General features: G+C 46.1%; 1 protein-coding gene across 1 annotated transcript in view; it reads left to right on the top strand.

The window, feature by feature from the left end:
- LOC126354620 (putative fatty acyl-CoA reductase CG5065) overlaps window positions 1–19237 on the top strand; it is a 132323-nt gene that overhangs the window by 91331 nt on the left and 21755 nt on the right. The window contains exon 6 of the mRNA XM_050004384.1: window positions 5794–5986. Within this exon, the coding sequence (XP_049860341.1) occupies window positions 5794–5986 (193 nt within the window). The remainder of the gene's footprint in view (window positions 1–5793; window positions 5987–19237) is intronic.

Raw genomic sequence — 19237 nt, 5'->3', positions numbered from 1 at the left:
CCAGCGAGATATAGTGTATGGAATGGCAGACCAGAGACAAAATTTACTTTCTCATGAAGTATCGCATTTTAAACCAGCTGAATGCCACGTGTTGCTCTGCTGGAGTGTATTTACAACAATTTTATTGGTACAACTCTTCCTTTCTTCTCTTTCTGCCCATTGCCCATCTCCTCTATCTCACCCCCCCCCCCCTCCCCTCGACACTCTAACCATCTCTTCCTGCCCTGCCCTTCTCTTCGTCCACGTGTTATTCTCTATCTCTCTCTCTCTCTCTCTCTCTCTCTCTCTCTCTCTCTCTCTCTGTCTACAGAGTACTCTCCCTCTGCTCATTTCCTCCTCCCCTCTATCTTTCTCTCTCCGCCTTCCCTCATCTCTGGTACTGTGTCGTACAATTTTTTAGGTTCATTCAGCGGCATACTATATTCAGACAAGTCTGCTAAATGTGTTGCGAATGAAGTCCTGTTTGATGCACGTTTTATTTCACGAACAGTGAAAATGTAGTAAGCGATAAATTTGATTCCTTTCACGTTTTGAGGGGTTGTCAGAGAGAAAAAGTTTCGTAAAGGTTTGAAATTATCTGTGAGGTTTGTTGTAAGTCACTAACTGCTCTCGCTCTCAAATACTGGATAGCGTACGTAGTAGCTATACTCATGCAACAAATAGTGTGGAATTGTGGGTTAAACACATAGAAGGTTGTATAAGCACTGACCACTCGAAGCAAACGCCGCTGTTCTCGGTCGTTAATGCAGGAAAATCTGCAGCGGATAGGCACTTGGTGCAGGGAGTGGCAACTGACCCTTAACATAGACAAATGTAATGTATTGCGAATACATAGAAAGAAGGATCCTTTATTGTATGATTATATGATAGCGGAACAAACACTGGGAGCAGTTACTTCTGTAAAATATCTGGGAGTATGCGTGCGGAACGATTTGAAGTGGAATGATCATATAAAATTAATTGTTGGTAAGGCGAGTGCCAGGTTGAGATTCATTGGGAGAATCCTTAGAAAATGTAGTCCGTCAACAAAGGAGGTGGCTTACAAAACACTCGTTCGACCTATACTTGAGTATTGCTCATCAGTGTGGGATCAGTACCAGATCGGGTTGACGGAGGAGATAGAGAAGATCCAAAGAAGAGCGGCGCGTTTCGTCACAGGGTTATTTGGTAACCGTGATAGCGTTACGGAGATGTTTAACAAACTCAAGTGGCAAACTCTACAAGAGAGGCGCTCTGCATCGCAGTGTAGCTTGCTCGCCAGGTTTCGAGAGAGTGCGTTTCTGGATGAGGTACCGAATATATTGCTTCCCCCTACTTATACCTCCCCAGGAGATCACGAATGTAAAATTAGAGAGATTCGAGAGCACAGGGAGGCTTTCAGACAGTCGTTCTTCCCGCGAACCATACGAGACTGGAACAGAAAAGGGAGGTAATGACAGTGGCACGTTAAGTGCTCTCCGCCACACACCGTTGGGTGGCTTGCGGAGTATAAATGTAGATGTAGATGTAGATGTAATTGAAGACCGTCGGCCACTGCTTTGTTCGGGTGAGAGGTATTGCCTGGAATTCGATATTCTCGGCACGCTCTTGACACTGTGCATCGTGGAATATTGAAATCCTAACTATTTCCGAAATTAAATGTCGCATGTGTGTAGCTCCAATTACCATCCCGCGTTCAGAGTCTGCTAATTCCCGTCGTGCAACCGTAATGAAGTTGGAAACATTTTCACACGAATCACCTGAATGCAAATGACATCTGCGCCACTGCGTTTTATATTTTGTGTACGCGATGCTACCGTCATCCGTTTGTGTGCATATCTTTATCCCGTGACTTCTGTCACATCAGTGTAAATTGAAACTTCAAGACTGTTGCGAAAATGAACAGCGAAAATTTAGTAAGGGATAACGTTTCTTTCATTTCATCATTGTGTAGGAAGTGTCAGCTAGAACAAATTTCGTAGGACTTTGAAATTATGTACAAAGTTTGTTAGTTTGTTGCAAGGCTCTAAGTGCTCTGGTTCTCAAATACTAGATAAATAAAATTTTTGTATTCTATCATCTCGGCCCACTTTCCTTTTTCAGCCCTCCCCCCCTTTACCTCTTCGGTAGATAGGTGATTCTTAGATCCACAGTGTTTCTTTCCAGGCAGTAAGTGATATGTGTACCATGTTTGCTTGAATTCGGTCATTGCTTTTGGAGAAGACGTGCAACATATATATGACATAGATACATTTTTGTACAGATATATATTTTCTTTTCGTGATCCGATTTTAATGAACTAGAGCTTATACGATGCCCATAGCAAGGATGAAATTATCAGTGAATACCCCATAAGAATGTGGCTAGTAATTCTGCAGATTAGTGTGTTCAAAGACAGATACACAATGGTTTTACAGATTTATTATTATATGAGTGCGCATTCTCTGTTCTTTCGGACATATGTGAAACGGTACCATGCGGTATTCGCAGCTGTGATACAGCAAATTGAGGTTAGAGGCGGGAGGAAGGAAAAAGAAGGGACTATTCATGTCAGCTGCATCGGGACTTTTATGCGGAATCAGCGGCGACGAGTGGAAATGCGATCCGGACTGGGATTCGAACCCGTACCTCCTGCTATCTATGCAGTTGCTTTAACCACTGCCTCACCCAGACACAGGGTTCATCGCGATCGCAATTACTCAGACTAAGTGGGCACGCCTCCCGGCTGAACCACAGTCTTACCTTGCGGTATCTGTCCGCAGTCTGTGTCCATATCCTGCACTCTCGCTACTTTCCGATTCCCACAGGAATTCGTACCTAATTTTGCCGCGAGGGGGGTAACCGCCCGGTGTGAGGCGCCTTGCACGGTCCGCGTTGCTCCCCCCGTCGGAGGTTCGACTCCTTTGTCGGGCATGTGTGTGTGTGTGTGTGTGTGTGTGTTGTCTGTGATAAACCTTTTGCATTTCTTTTATGTTTTCGTCTTCTTTAAAGGCAAAGAGAAAGAAACCTTTTGCATTTCTTTTATGTTTTCGTCTTCTTTAAAGGCAAAGAGAAAGAAGAGATAGCCCATCATAGAGCCTATGCCTACCGTCATATATTTTTGACTTTCAGTCGTAAAAAAACAGAGGATTTTTTCTGGTACCAGTAGGAGGAAGGAAGGATTAGCGCTCAGCTAGTGAACGAGTGAGAAGCACGCCATTTTTAGCGAGTAATTGTAGACCTCCAATTTGGGGTCGCTATGAATAAGTGAGGAGTATGTATTTCATATGTGCACCGTGTAGAAAAATACAGTATTGTTTTATTAACAGAAAGGTCGTGTGAGTTGTTATTTCAAATAGTACAATAATTACAAGAACTGAAGTCCACCTGTGTGCTTTGGAAAATTACGAAGCTCCGATAAGCTTTAAGGGAACACGGCGACCAAACGTAGCATTATAAAGAATGGTAAGCACAAAACTGCAGCGGAGAAAGAAACTACTTCGCCCTGCAAAATAGTATGAACTAACACGAACTTATTTCCAGGCATAGCTCAGCTTATTGTGCTTGTCATTCATGCCGAAAAATTAATGTCATTAATTCAATACATTAAATCATTTCAACATTTTATTATCATCTATTCCATTATTTTATTATATTATATGTCCTTAACGTAAGCTAGTTTGTTAGATTAAGTAGTGCAGTTAGATTAAGTAGCGCATCAGCAGTTTGGTCCCGTAAGATCTAACCCCAAATTTCCAAATTTTCCTAATTTTGCATCCGCACTGGAAGTGGTGGGTTCATTGCCCATCGAGACGAATCAGTTATATGAACGCGTGGTGTCTGTTCCCTCGGAAACGTCCGAAATAACCGACACTATCCGAACACTGCAGCTCAGGTACATGTTACATACACTCCTGGAAATTGAAATAAGAACACCGTGAATTCATTGTCCCAGGAAGGGGAAACTTTATTGACACATTCGTGGGGTCAGATACATCACATGATCACACTGACAGAACCACAGGCACATAGACACAGGCAACAGAGCATGCACAATGTCGGCACTAGTACAGTGTATATCCACCTTTCGCAGCAATGCAGGCTGCTATTCTCCCATGGAGACGATCGTAGAGATGCTGGATGTAGTCCTGTGGAACGGCTTGCCTCGCCATTTCCACCTGGCGCCTCAGTTGGACCAGCGTTCGTGCTGGACGTGCAGACCGCGTGAGACGACGCTTCATCCAGTCCCAAACATCCTCAATGGGGGACAGATCCGGAGATCTTGCTGGCCAGGGTAGTTGACTTACACCTTCTAGAGCACGTTGGGTGGCACGGGATACATGCGGACGTGCATTGTCCTGTTGGAACATCAAGTTCCCTTGCCGGTCTAGGAATGGTAGAACGATGGGTTCGATGACGGTTTGGATCTACCGTGCACTATTCACTGTCTCCTCGACGATCACCAGAGGTGTACGGCCAGTGTAGGAGATCGCTCCCCACACCATGATGCTGGGTGTTGGCCCTGTGTGCCTCGGTCGTATGCAGTCCTGATTGTGGCACTCACCTGCACGGCGCCAAACACGCATACGACCATTATTGGCACCAAGGCAGAAGCGACTCTCATCGCTGAAGACGACACGTCTCCATTCGTCCCTCCATTCACGCCTGTCGCGACACCACTGGAGGTGAGCTGCACGATGTTGGGGCGTGAGCGGAAGACGGCCTAACGGTGTGCGGGACCGTAGCCCAGCTTCATGTAGACGGTTGCGAATGGTCCTCGCCGATACCCCAGGAGCAACAGTGTCCCTAATTTGCTGGGAAGTGGCGGTGCGGTCCCCTACGGCACTGCGTAGGATCCTACGGTCTTGGCGTGCACCCGTGCGTCGCTGCGGTCCGGTTCCAGGTCGACGGGCATGTGCACCTTCCGCCGACGACTGGCGACAACATCGATGTACTGTGGAGACCTCACGCCCCACGTGTTGAGCAATTCGGCGGTACGTCCACCCGGCCTCCCGCCTGCCCACTATACGCCCTCGCTCAGTCCATCAACTGCACATACGGTTCACGCCCACGCTGTCGCGGCATGCTACCAGTGTTAAAGACTCCGATGGAGCTCCGTATGCCACGGCAAACTGGCTGACACTGATGGCGGTGGTGCACAAATGCTGCGCAGCTAGCGCCATTCGACGGCCAACACCGCGGTTCCTGGTGTGTCCGCTGTGCCGTGCGAGTGATCATTGCATGTACAGCCCTCTCGCAGTGTCCGGAGCAAGTATGGTGGGTCTGACACACCGGTGTCAATGTGTTCTTTTTTCCATTTCCAGGAGTGTAGATTGAGGGTGGAAGGTGATGGGACGAAGGGAAGGGGAGTGGAAAGGGAAGAAGGAAGGGATGGGGGAAGAGGGAAGGACAGGGGATGAGGAAAAGCGAGGGGGAAAGGCCTGCGGGATCTCCAAGTAGCGAGCATGTACGACATGGACAGGGACTGAGGGTAGGTGGGGGTGCGGGTCGACTGAGGGGCGGGCCGAGATAGTCGGTGCACTTGCCATAAATACTGTCTGGATGGCGCAGAGGTTAACGCATCCTGGGCTCGAGTCGTGGTCGCTCACACATTTTCACTCATAGCCGCTGATTTCGCATAAATTTCCGAAGCAACTGTCATCAATAGTCGCTTCCCTTCCCTTCCCTTCCCTTCCCTTCCCTTCCCTTCCCTTCCCTTCCCTTCCCTTCCCTTCCCTTCCCTTCCCTTCCTCCCTCCCACCTCCAATATACGTAAGCCTATTACTAGACAGTGCAAGTGTAAGAGGTGTGACGAGGGTGGCGGTGTGTGTGCAGTATGTGGCGCCGCGCGCGAGCCGGTGGCGGGCTGGAGCGGCGGCGCGGTGGGCGACGGCAGCAGCGCCGGCGCCTTCCTGGTGGGCGCCGCCCACGGCGTGTTCCGCGTCGCCGCCGCCGACCCCAGGCGCTTCGTCGACTTCGTGCCCTGCGACGTCGTCGCCGCCCTCGCCGTCGCTGCCGCTGCGCACGCGTGAGTCGCGTTCACTTAGTTCATTGCTTTCTTGTTCCCTCTATCGTTTGATGTGAAACAACTCACCAGAAAATATTACAACATGCAGACCATTAACAAGATTATGGAGTCTCTCTCTCTCTTTCTCTCTCTTTCTCTCTCTCTCTCGCTCTCTCTCTCTCTGTCACACATCCACACACACAATGATTTCAGTTTGAGGGCCACGCAGGGTAGCCGTGCGGTCTAAGGCTCCTTGTCACGGTGCGCGCGGTTCCCTGCGTCTGAGGTTCGAGTCCTCCCTCGGGAATGGGTGTTTGTGTCGTCATTAGCGTAAGTTAGTTTAAGTTAGATTAAGTAGTGTGTAAGCTTAGGGGCCGATGACCTCAGCAGTTTGGTCCCACAGGAACTTACCACCAAAATATTTCAGTTCTTTATGTCTCTAGTTGGATGGTCAAAGATTTTATCAGCTAAATACCTCACACCTTTCTTCTGTGCCACATTAAGGCCAAATGGTGAATTGTGTAAATAACTAGTCCTTGTAACATTATAACATAATATGAGGGGCGTTCAATACGGAATGCAACACATATTTTTCCTCCAGCACTTTGGGTTGAAAACATGCAGAATTTGCTGTGGGACATCCTGGAATATTCCTGCTTCAGCCCTTGTAGTTTCATAAAGTTCAGATAGGCGGCGACGCTGTAAGTTGCCTTGGAAGTGGCATCTGTTACGGAGAAGCGTTCCCAGCAGACAGCTGTTTTTCGGCGGAAAACGAGAGCATTACCGATATTCATAGGCGCTTGCAGAATGTTTGCGGAGTAAGAAGATTGCCCAAACCTGTCCGATCTACCGCTTGCCGCGCAGCCGCAAACAGCTGTCACTCGTACAGTGCTGGAACTCGTGGACACTGCCATTTCGAATTGGTCGACGGATCGCAGTCAAACACCACGCTGCACAACACTTTGGTAGCTCTCACACAGTCGTCCACCACTTGGGGCATTCAAACGTTTGTGCCCGCTGGGTTCGTCATCGCCTAACATAAGACAATAAACAGCAACGAAGGAGCATCTGTCCGGAGGCTGATCGCGAGAATTATTTTCTCAGGGGACGAACCATAGGTTCCATTTAGAACGGCAATCCATGCAGTGGCGCCACACCACCTTCCTTTCGTTCGAAGAGAAAGTGCAAACCCATACCCTCAGCCAGTAAAGTCACGGTGACGGTCTTGTGGGACTGTGAACGGGTTACTGTTTGTACCCCTCACGGTCCAACGACCAACTCTGAAGTGTGTTCTGCCCAACCTCAGGAAATTGAAGAAACGACGTCATCGTGTTCGACGCCACAAAAATGCAAACGAACTTCTCCTTCTCCATGACAACACAAGTACTCGCACAAGTCTGCGCACCTCAGAGGGGCTCACAAAACTTCATTGGACTATTCATCGTTTTGGTTTGCAGCTCCTTGGGTTAGCCGTGTTTTCAGTTAAAATTGTTGGATGTGTGGTGCCCCAGGAATACCATATAAAAGACAACACACACAGCTAAGAAGCTCACAGAAAACACACACACACACACACACACACACACACACACACACACACACACACAAGCGCGCGCGCGCAAACACACGAAGATAAAATGCAAACTATTTCAAAGTTGGCGCCGAACTCTCTGGTGAACAAGTGAACACTGACTGGGCTGGGACACACAACAAACCACAATCACACTGCGTTTTGTTGAAGTGAAAGGTGTTTTACTACGTTATTTGTGGAAAATACTTGTTATAGTTACGTTCGCATCACAACACAGCATGATGAGGAGAGTGGAAGTGCTTGCCACACGAAAACGTAAGTAAAAGCGAATATAGGCGCGAAAAAATCGCGACAAACTAAATTACATCGCAGAAGATAGGTTAACTCCCAGCAGGAAACTTTCTCATCAACATCGTTTGGTTGCAGATGACAAGCTACCTGTAGTTACTGACACACAAGTGATACAGAAAATTCATGCACACCAAATGTAAAGGTATTTACAAAAAGAAACGATCTGTTGTTTTAACTAAAGATGCACATAATTTTATGATCATTTAACAAAAATGTCACATTGCAGAACAAATAAAAACGAAAACCCACTGATGATGGCACAGTGGTGCCGAAACATGTTTGGGTACTGAGAAAAGACGGTGTTTTGCATAACTGATGGGCCTCACGTCCAACAACTTCATTGGACTGTTCTTCGCCATCCGCGCTACAGACGGGATCTCGCACCTGCCGACTTCCAACTGTGTGGCCCAGTGGAGGATGCGCTCCGTGGGAAGCAGTACGTAGATGACGGAGAGGCTGTTGATACAGCAAGACGTTGGTTCCGACGCCGACCACTGGAGTGGTACCGTGCGTGCACACGGGCCCTCCCAGTAAGCTGGAGTAAAGCCGTAGCACTGGACGAAGATTACGTTGAAAAGTAGGGCTTTGCAGCCAAAAGACTGGGGAATAATACAGTGTATCGTAATCCTGAATAAAACCAACCTGATTTCCGAAAAAAGGGGTTGCGTTACTTAATGCACGCCCCTCGTATTTATGAGTGTTATTGTAGTCTTCAAACTATCATTATCGACATCAAACTTCATAAGGAAGTAAATGAGCTGTGAAGCTGTTGCCAGTGTGCTTAACTGATTAAAGAGGAGACTGCAAGAGATTCTAGATTTAGACAAGATATCTGTATGGTGCGAAAATTTGCTTAACTCTAAAAATTAGAAGTGTGACGTAATCCACATAATTACCAAAAGGAATCCATTACATTTCGGTTACAGGATACACCACTGAAATTTCAAGGCAGCAAATTCAACTAAATACCAAGTGATTACAATTAGGAACAGCTTAAATTCGAACAAATGGTTCAAATGGCTCTGAGCACTATGGGACTTAACATCTATGGTCATCAGTCCCCTACAACTTAGAACTACTTAAACCTAACTAACCTAAGGACATCACACAACACCCAGTCATCACGAGGCAGAGAAAATCCCTGACCCCGTCGGGAATCGAGCCCGGGAACCCGGGCGTGGGAAGCGAGAACGCTACAGCACGACCACGAGCTGCGGACCAAATTCGAACAACCACACGGAAAAATTTGTGGGCAAGGACAAACCTAAGAGTGCGTTTTTTTGGTAGAACACATCGAAGATGCAACAGATCTACTAAAAAAGACTGCCTACACTACACTTCTCCGACCTCTTCTGAAGCACTTCTGTGTGGTATGATATCATTACCAGATAGGACTGACGGAGGACATCGAAAAATTCCAAAGAAGGCTAGCTCATTGTGTATTATCTGGAAATACGGGGCACAGTGTCACAGATATGCGCAAGTTGTGAGTCGTTAAAACAAAGACTTTTTTGTTGCATTTTTGTTGCAGTGAGACCTTCTCTCCAAATTTCAACCATCAGCTTTCTCCTTCAAATGTGAAAGTACTTTGTTGACGAAAAACTAAATAGGGAGAATGGATCATTTAAGTAAAATAAGAAAAAAACAAGAGCTCGCACAGAAATATTTGTTTGTTTTTTCGCGCGCGCTGTTCGAGAGTCAAAAAGTGCAACAATAGACTAAAGGTGGCTCCAGAAGGCTCTGCAGGGCACTTACTGTGAATTTCAGAGCTGTCTGTAGATGTATAGTGCACACGACATACCATCTTTAGTACACTGTTCTGTGCAACGGAGCTTTTTCCTCAACCACGAGTTATCCCAGAATATGGTACAAAGACACATTAGTCAATCAAGATACATAAAGTAAATCAACGTTTTGAGTTTTGATCTTCAAAATATTATATTACACGTAACACAAAACTGTCGGAGCTTAGACGTTTAATGTCTGTAACATGTTAATTCCAGTAGAGGTTTCTAATAGAATAAATACTTGTAGCTTCCGCTTTACTGTTTATCATAATTCTTTAATCAACAGCAAAGAGAACTACTGTTTACTCTTGGATATATGGTGGAAGACTATTTATCTAGAACAAGAGAGGATCCATATTAGTCTATGATACCTCCGGGCTGATATTTCTCAATTCCGAGCCGCGCGGCTCCCCCCGTCGGAATTTTGAGTCCTCACTCGGGCATGAGTTTGTGTGCTGTCCTTAGCGTAAGTTAGTTTAAGTTAGTTTGATTAGTGTGTAATCCTAGGGACCGATGATCTCAGTAGTTTGGTCCCATAGAACCTTACCACAAATTGATTCTCAATTCCGAGCATGCTGTTTGTTTGCCCACGCTGAGGTTCTTATTGTGACCCTCTTCAGGCTTTTAGTTGGAAAGGATGCAGACCTACTACCAGCAAGATAATATATCAGAATACAGAAGCCTGGGATAATTTATATTTGAATGTTGTGCCAGATGACCAACACTCATAGCAGTGTTCTATGAAGGTCATTCCGATACTAATGCCTGCCTGCTATTTTGTATTGACCTGAGTGTGCGAGCCACAAAACTTAAACCGTTACAAACATGTGAAATACGCAGTGCTCCTGTGAAGATGTTCAGACTAATTTGTGCTGTAAGGAATATCTTCTAGTACTGGAGCAGAATTCTCACGAACTCCGCTCTATTGAGATTGCATCTGGAATGAAGGTCACGTAATTGATCGTGTACGTCTTCCTGCAGTTAGTGTTTGTTGTGTCCTCGCCGACGGACGCAACCGGAGCTGACGCACTGAGAGTTCGCAGCCAACCACAAATTACTGTCCCGATTTGTTCCTCAGGACACCATCTGCAACACCACGAAATTTGACGCAACATTTCTGGAACACCCTTTATCATCATCATCATCATCATCATTTAAGACTGATTATGCCTTTCAGCGTTCAGTCTGGAGCATAGCCCCCTTATAAAATTCCTCCATGTTCCCCTATTCAGTGCTAACATTGGTGCCTCTTCTGATGCTGCTGCAAAAATGACCACCACAAGAAACTTGTTAAGATAAGCAGAGTGTATGTGACGCTTACACCATGTTAAAAACAACTATTAAAGAGAAAATTTTCAGGGCCTGTTGGAACAAAATGAGACAAAGCGATAATTTTCATAATACCACGCCACGAGAGATGAGAGGCGGTATCAGCACTGTGAGCTGGAATCTAAAACATAGCCCAAGCAATAGCGATATGGCAATTCTCTAACGGAGAAATTCAACATACAGCCATCTGCAGGAAAAGTGATGTGCTTAGTCTTCTAGGATATGCATGATATGTCTCTTTTCGGTGTCCTGGAGTCTAAAGCAACCGTTAATCCAGAACGCTACAAGATGACAGACTAGACTTGAAGCCCAAATTTACAGAGCCGGGCCAGAGACAAGACAAGCTATCGCTTGCAACACAATAACGCTAGTCCTCAAAACAGTTTTGTGACCATTGCCAAGCCTTGCTCAAGTGTCTTACCACTAACACTATACGGTCTCGAGTTAGCACCTTACAGCAACATCTCTTTAGTCCTGTGAAAACCTCAGACAGCGTCGTCGAAGCTATAAGACAGTGGCTAACCTAAGGTGGTAGTTTTTTTTTAATATAATGATATGCAAGTTCCTGTTCATCATTGGTACATGCATATAACGAGCTTTGTGGCTGTGGAAAAACGACAGTACGTATCTGAAATCTTGCTCTGTGTAACTGAGTTCAGAGATGTAACTACAGCCACCCAAAGATGTAAAAAACCGTGCATGAGCAGCGCCTATTAGACGGAGGGAATCCGACCGCCGATCAGTTCCATTCATTCCACCAGGAAGGAGGTACGCGGATCATGTTGTCTGTAGTTCGACATGCCTAGACGGTCAATACCCCGGTTCGATCGTGTCCACAGTGTTACTTTGTGCCAGGAAGGGCTCTCTACAAGGGAAGTGTCCAGGCATCTACAAGTGAACCAAAGAGATGTTGCTCGGACATGGAGGAGATACAGAAAGACAGGAACTGTCGATGACATGCCTCGCTCAGGCCGCCCAAGGGCTACCACTGCAGTGGATGACCGCTACCTACGGATTATGGCTCGGAGGAATCCTGACAGAACGCCACCGTGTTGAATAATGCTTTCCGTGCAGCCACAGGACGTCGTGTTACGACTCAAACTGTGCCCAATAGGCTGCGTGATGCGCAACTTCATTCCCGACGTCCATGGCGAGGTCCATCTTTGCAATCATGCACCGCGGTACAGATGGGCCCAAGAACATGCCGAATGGACCGCTCAGAATTGGAATCATGTTCTCTTCACCGACGAGTGTCGCATATGCCTGCAACCAGACAATCGTCGGAAACGTGTTTGGAGGCAAACCGGGCAGGCTTAACGCCTTAGACACACTTTCCTGCGAGTGCAGCAAGGTGGGGGCTCCCTGACGTTTTGGGGTGGTATTATGTGGGGCCGACGTACGCCCCTGGTGGTCATGGAACGCGCCGGAGCGACTTTACGATACGTGACTCATCCACCGATCTATATTGCAACCATATCGGCAGCATATTGGCGAAGCATTCGTCTCCATGGACGACAATTCGCGGCCCCCATCGTGCTCATCTTCTGATAACTTCCTTCAGGATAACAACATCGCTTGACTAGAGTGGCCAGTCCACAGGACCTGACGGGATACCAATTCGATTCTACACAGAGTACGAGAAAGAACTTCCCCCCCCCCCCCCTTCTAATAGCCGTGTACGGCAAATCTCTAGAGGAACGGAAGGTTCCAAATGATTGGAAAAGAGCATAGGTAGCCCCAGTCTTCAAGAAGGGTCGTCGAGCAGATGCGCAAAACTATAGACCTATAGCTCTGACGTCGATCTGTTGTAGAATTTTAGAACATGTTTTTTTGCTCGTGTATCATATCGTTTCTGGAAACCCAGAATCTACTCTGTAGGAATCAACATGGATTCCGGAAACAGCGATAGTGTGGGACCCAACTCGCTTTATTTGGTCATGAGACCCAGAAAATATTAGATACAGGCTCCCAGGTAGATGCTATTTTCCTTGACTTCCGGAAGGTGTTCGATACAGTTCCGCCCTGTCGCCTGATAAACAAAGTAAGAGCCTACGGAATATCAGACCAGCTGTGAGGCTGGATTGAAGAGTTTTTAGCAAACAGAACATAGCATGTTGTTCTCAATGGAGAGACGTCTACAGACGTTAAAGTAACCTCTGGCTTGCCACAGGGGATTGTTATGGGACCATTGCTTTTCACAATATATGTATATATATATAAATGACCTAGTAGATAGTGTCGGAAGTTCCATGCTGCTTTTCGCGGATGATGCTGTAGTATACAGAGAAGTTGCAGCATTAGAAAATTGCAGCGAAATGCAGGAAGATCTGCAGCGGATAGACACTTGGTGCAGGGAGTGGCAACTGACCCTTAACATAGACAAATGTACTGTATTGCGAATACATAGAAAGAAGGATCCTTTATTGTATGATTATATGATAGCGGAACAAACTCTGGTAGCAGTTACTTCTATAAAATATCTGGGAGTATGCGTGCAGAACGATTTGAAGTGGAACGATCATATAAAATTAATTGTTGGTAAAGCGGGTACCAGGTTGAGATTCATTGGGAGAGCCCTTAGAAAATGTAGTCCGTCAACAAAGGAGGTGGCTTACAAAACACTCCTTCGACCTATACTTGAGTATTGCTGATCAGTGTGGGATCCGTACCAGGTCGGGTTGACGGAGGAGATAGAGAAGATCGAAAGAAGAGCGGCGCGTTTCGTCACAGTCTTATTTGGTAAGCGTGATAACGTTACGGAGATGTTTAGCAAACTCAAGTGGCAGCCTCTGCAAGAGAGGCGCTCTGCATTGCGGTGTAGCCTGCTGTCCAGGTTTCGAGAGAGTGCGTTTCTGGATGAGGTATCGAATATATTGCTTCCCCCTACTTATACCTCCCGAGGAGATCACGAATGTAAAATTAGAGAGATTCGAGCGCACAGGGAGGCTTTCTGGCAGTCGTTCTTCCCGCGAACCATACGCGACTGGAACAGAAAAGGGAGGTAATGACAGTGGCACGTAAAGTGTCCTTCGCCACACACCGTTGGGTGGCTTGCTGAGTGTAAATGTAGATGTAGATGTAGACATGAACCCCATCGAACATGCCTGGGATAGATTGAAAAGGGCTGTTTTTGGACGACGTGACCCACCAACCGCTCTGAGGGATCTACGCTGAATGGGCGTTGAGGAGTGGGACAGTCTGGACCAACAGTGCCTTGATGAACATGTGGATAGTACGCCACGACGAATACAGGCATGCATCAATGGAAGAGGATGTGCTACTGGGTATCAGAGGTACCGGTTTGTACAGCAATCTGGATGACCACATCTGAAGATCTCGCTGTATGGTGGTACATCATGCAATGTGCGGTTTTCATAAGCAATGAAAAGGGCAGAAATAATGTTTGTGTTGATCTCTATTCCAGTTTTCTGTACAGGTTCTGGAACTCTGGGAACCAATGTGATGCAAAACATTTTTTGATGTATGTATATGTACTGCATCAGTGCCCGACGTAACTGTTTTACGCAGGCTATTTGTAACTGTGATGTCAGCACTCCAGCCATCAGCTGGAGTGCTGACATCACAGTTACAGATCACCTGCGTAAATCAGTGATGTTGGCCACTGATGCACAATATACATGGTTCGTGATAACCCCTTCAGCATCAACTAAGGCCTGAAGATGGTGCATTGAAGCCCCGAAACTGGTATCTACACAACAAATATCATAAGGACGGCTATAGGCGTTTTATTTTCTTACGATATTGAATATCCGTGGTCCCCAAGGCCTCCAGTCAAAAGGATGGACTTATAAAAACTTGAAATGATGTAGATGATCCACACTATTGATCAAGTAATCTGCAGTTAACATATTGCCTTAGATACCGTTATAGGTTCCAAGGAAGCCTAGGTGAATGTCCTCCACAGCATAAAAATCGCCCTCAAAAGTCTGTTTCCAAGGCGCGGTGCATGTTTCGAGCAGCCATACCCGAGATGAGGTCGTATCTAGTTACGACCATCGACCTGGTACCACAAGGGTGTGATTCATCCTACCAAACAAAACGTTTCTCTTGATCCACGGTCCTATCTGGGTGATCCCGTATCAACTGCAACTGTTATTGACAATATCGTTTGGTCAAAGACTAGCATTTTTATGTTTAAACAAAACGGTTCACTCATTTTAATGGGTGTCTATAATCAGATTCTCTCAAACAGAAAACAACCAAGCTCTCAGTCATAGATTTTGTTTACCTTTCACTGCTTCATTTTTACTTCACAAATTTACTTCATTTGAACATTTAATCACATACACAACGCTTAAAATTTTCCTTTTCACCTTTACTCAACACGCTTTAGAATTTCTATTCGCACCGCCTCTAATGACCTCATTGTGGATGGGAAGTTAAACGCTAAGCTACCTTCCTTCCTTTCATTCATCCACTTGCTCTTTTGGGTCTCGGTCTAACGATACGCCTTGACCATTCACCACTGACTCGTCCTCGCGAGACAAAAGAGTGTGCAATCTTCAAGGGTTTCCGCTGCTGTTGGAATGTATGACTACTAGAAAACAACTGTTTGCTAGCTGGCCCCTGAATTAAGCTGTGCATGTTTCCTGCGATAACTCGGGTTCTATTTTCGCTGTCACGTTTCCTGAGCTCCACGCCGTGAGTCCTGTTGGGCGTTTGAGGTCACAGCCTGCAGAGCGGAAACGCCAGATAATCCTTGAGACAAAACAGAGTGTCACGCGCCTGCTGGCCAATCTGCAATCGCTCTCAGACGATTTCAGTGAAACTATTTGGTGAAAACATTTGTCAGTTTCACGATGAACTGCATATCATTTCGTTAATGGTTGTAGTTTTTGTGGTACTTCCAGATTGGGTAAACTACTGCCACAATTTCGAAAAGTTTGCAGTGAAAAATAGTGGTCGCAATGAATTAGTAGTTGGTGCATGTTAGCTCATTAGTTGCTTCATTTGAAATGTAGCTAACTTATTAAACAATTCTTCAAAACTGGAAGAATGTTTCTGTCTGATTCCAATCTCGAGAAAATGGATTCTATGTAAAGTACTCCATCCTGAACGTGCGCGCCAGCAAAAAAGCCATAATATGTGTAACATTTCTAATATCAGATAAACGGTTTGAGATATCGGAACAAGGTTTTGCCAAATGATAGCACGCAAAAAGATAGTATTTAGCACTGTGATTCATCTAATGCGGTAGACCAGGAACTACAGATATTTTCAACAAAATAAAATATTTTTAAGGGCCGTTGATAGCTGATGAAACGATAACTGCTGTGGACTTGTAACAATTTAAGTGCAGTAATTATTTTTACACGGAGAATAGGAATTTTTGTAAACTACTGATCTGTCCTTTCCTGACTTACCAATTCAATGATACGTGGTTCCAGGAATCTGTCACAATATCAACCGCATTAGAATGTTAGAAAGATGAATATATATAAAATCGGCTGAATGTTGATAAAAGAAGCAGATCTTAACATGGCAAGAATTGAACTTACGTATTACCCAGAACTTGTTATTGATAACACTTTTTTGGAGAAAAGCAATGAGATAAGAAGTATGGGGAAAATAAATTGCTACTTCTCTTGAAATTTCGGCGGAATCCTGCACTCCAGTGTGTTTTTAGTAATAAATCATATGGACTGAAACTGAACAAAGGATTTTATTTCTGTATCGCAGTTATCTAAGAGATACGAAAACCGTTCACAGCACATGATATGCCATCATCTACTTCCTATTCCTATACAGAGTGAAGAATTATACTTTTTACCACAACTTTTGGTTCGTCAAAATTGTTGATAACCTGTTTACACCCTACTGATGTAGTTGATTCAGTTGCAATGGGAAACACTATCGATCACAGTGCTGCCGAAGAGGCGTTACTAAACACAGACTTCCGAAATTCCTTCACAAAAGAATACGAAGTAAACATTCCAGAATTCGAATCAAGAACATCTGTCAACATGAGTAACTTAGAATCAGATATTCTCGGAGTAGTGAAGCAACTTAAATCACTTAATAAAAGCAAGTCTTCCGGTCCAGACTGTATACCAGTCAGGTACCTTTCAGAGTATGCTTTTGCAATAACTCCATACATAAAAATCACACATAGCCGCTCGCTCGACCAAAGATCAGTACCCAGAGACTAGCAAGCTGTAAAAATCACACCATTATTCATGAATGGCAATAGGAGTAATCCACTTAATTACAATCCCGTATGATTAACGTCCACATGCAGCAGGATTTTGGAACGTATTATGAATTACCTCGAAGAGAACAGTATCTTGACTTATAGTCAACATGAATTTATAAAACATCGCATTTGTGATACACAAGTAGGTTTTTACTCACACGAAGTACCGAGTGCTGTAGACAAGCGATTTCAAATTGATTCTGTATTTGTAGATCCCCCGAAGGCTTTTGGTAGCGCAACTCACAAGCGGCTTGCAATCAAATTGCTTGCTTATGGAATACCATCTGTTACGCGACTGGATTTGTGACTTCCTGCCACAGAGAGGTGGTAATTGAGGGAAAGTCATCGAGTAAAACAGAAGTGATTTCTGGCGTTCTCAAGGTAGTGTTAGAGGCCATCTGCTGTTCGTTATCGATATAAATGATGTAGGAGACAATCTGAGCAACCGTCTTAGGTGGTTTGCAGATGACAGTGCCGTTAATCGTCTAGTAAAGTCAGCAGAAGATTAAAATAAATTGCAAATCGATTTACACTCCTGGAAATTGAAATAAGAACACCGTGAATTTATTGTCCCAGGAAGGGGAAACTTTATTGACACACTCCTGGGGTCAGATACATCACATGATCACACTGACAGAACCACAGGCACATAGACACAGGCAACAGAGCATGCACAATGTCGGCACTAATACAGTGTATATCCACCTTTCGCAGCAATGCAGGCTGCTATTCTCCCATGGAGACGATCGTAGAGATGCTGGATGTAGTCCTGTGGAACGGCTTGCCATGCCATTCCCACCTGGCGCCTCAGTTGGACCAGCGTTCGTGCTGGACGTGCAGACCGCGTGAGACGACTCTTCATCCAGTCCCAAACATGCTAAATGGGGGACAGATCCGGAGATCTTGCTGGCCAGGGTAGTTGACTTACACCTTCTAGAGCACGTTGGGTGGCACGGGATACATGCGGACGTGCATTGTCCTGTTGGAACAGCAAGTTCCCTTGCCGGTCTAGGAATGGTAGAACGATGGGTTCGATGACGGTTTGGATGTACCGTGCCCTATTCAGTGTCCCCTCGACGATCACCAGAGGTGTACGGCCAATGTAGGAGATTGCTCCCCACACCATGATGCCATGTGTTGGCCCTGTGTGCCTCGGTCGTATGCAGTCCTGATTGTGGTGCTCACCTTCACGGCACCAAACACGCATACGGCCATCATTGGCAATAAGACAAAAGACACTCTCATCGCTGAAGACGACACGTCTCCATTCGTCCCCCCATTCACGCCTGTCGCGACACCACTGGAGGCGGGCTGCATGATGTTGGGGCGTGAGCGGAAGACGGCCTAACGGTGTGCGGGGCCGTAGCCCAGCTTCATGGAGACGGTTGCGAATGGTCCTCGCCGATACCCCAGGAGCAACAGTGTCCCTAATTTGCTGGGAAGTGGCGGTGCGGTCCCCTACGGCACTGCGTAGGATCCTACGGTGTTGGCGTGCATCCGTGCGTCGCTGCGGTCCGGTCCCAGGTCGACGGGCACGTGCACCTTCCGCCGACCACTGGCGACAACATCGATGTACTGTGGAGACCTCACGCCCCACGTGTTGAGCAATTCGGCGGTACGTCCACCCGGCCTCCCGCATGCCCACTATACGCTCTCGCTCAAAGTCCGTCAGCTGCACATACGGTTCACGTCCACGCTGTCGCGGCATGCTACCAGTGTTAAAGACTGCGATGGAGCTCCGTATGCCACGGCAAACTGGCTGACACTGACGCGGCGGTGCACAAATGCTGCGCAGCTAGCGCCATTCGACGGCCAACACCGCGGTTCCTGGTGTGTCCGCTGTGCCGTGCGTGTGATCATTGCTTGTACAGCCCTCTCGCAGTGTCCGGAGCAAGTATGATGGGTCTGACACACCGGTGTCAATGTGTTCTTTTTTCCATTTCCAGGAGTGTAGAAAATTTATCTGTTTGGTGTCATAGTTGGCAATTGAACTTAAGTAGTGAAAAGTGCGAGGTCATCCACGTGAATGTTAAAAGGAACCCATTAAACTTCGGTTGTAC

Source organism: Schistocerca gregaria, chromosome 1 (genome assembly GCF_023897955.1).
Source record: "Schistocerca gregaria isolate iqSchGreg1 chromosome 1, iqSchGreg1.2, whole genome shotgun sequence".
Classification (NCBI taxonomy): domain Eukaryota; kingdom Metazoa; phylum Arthropoda; class Insecta; order Orthoptera; family Acrididae; genus Schistocerca; species Schistocerca gregaria.
Note: the sequence above shows the minus strand (reverse complement) of the source record. Positions and strands in the feature narration are given on the sequence as shown.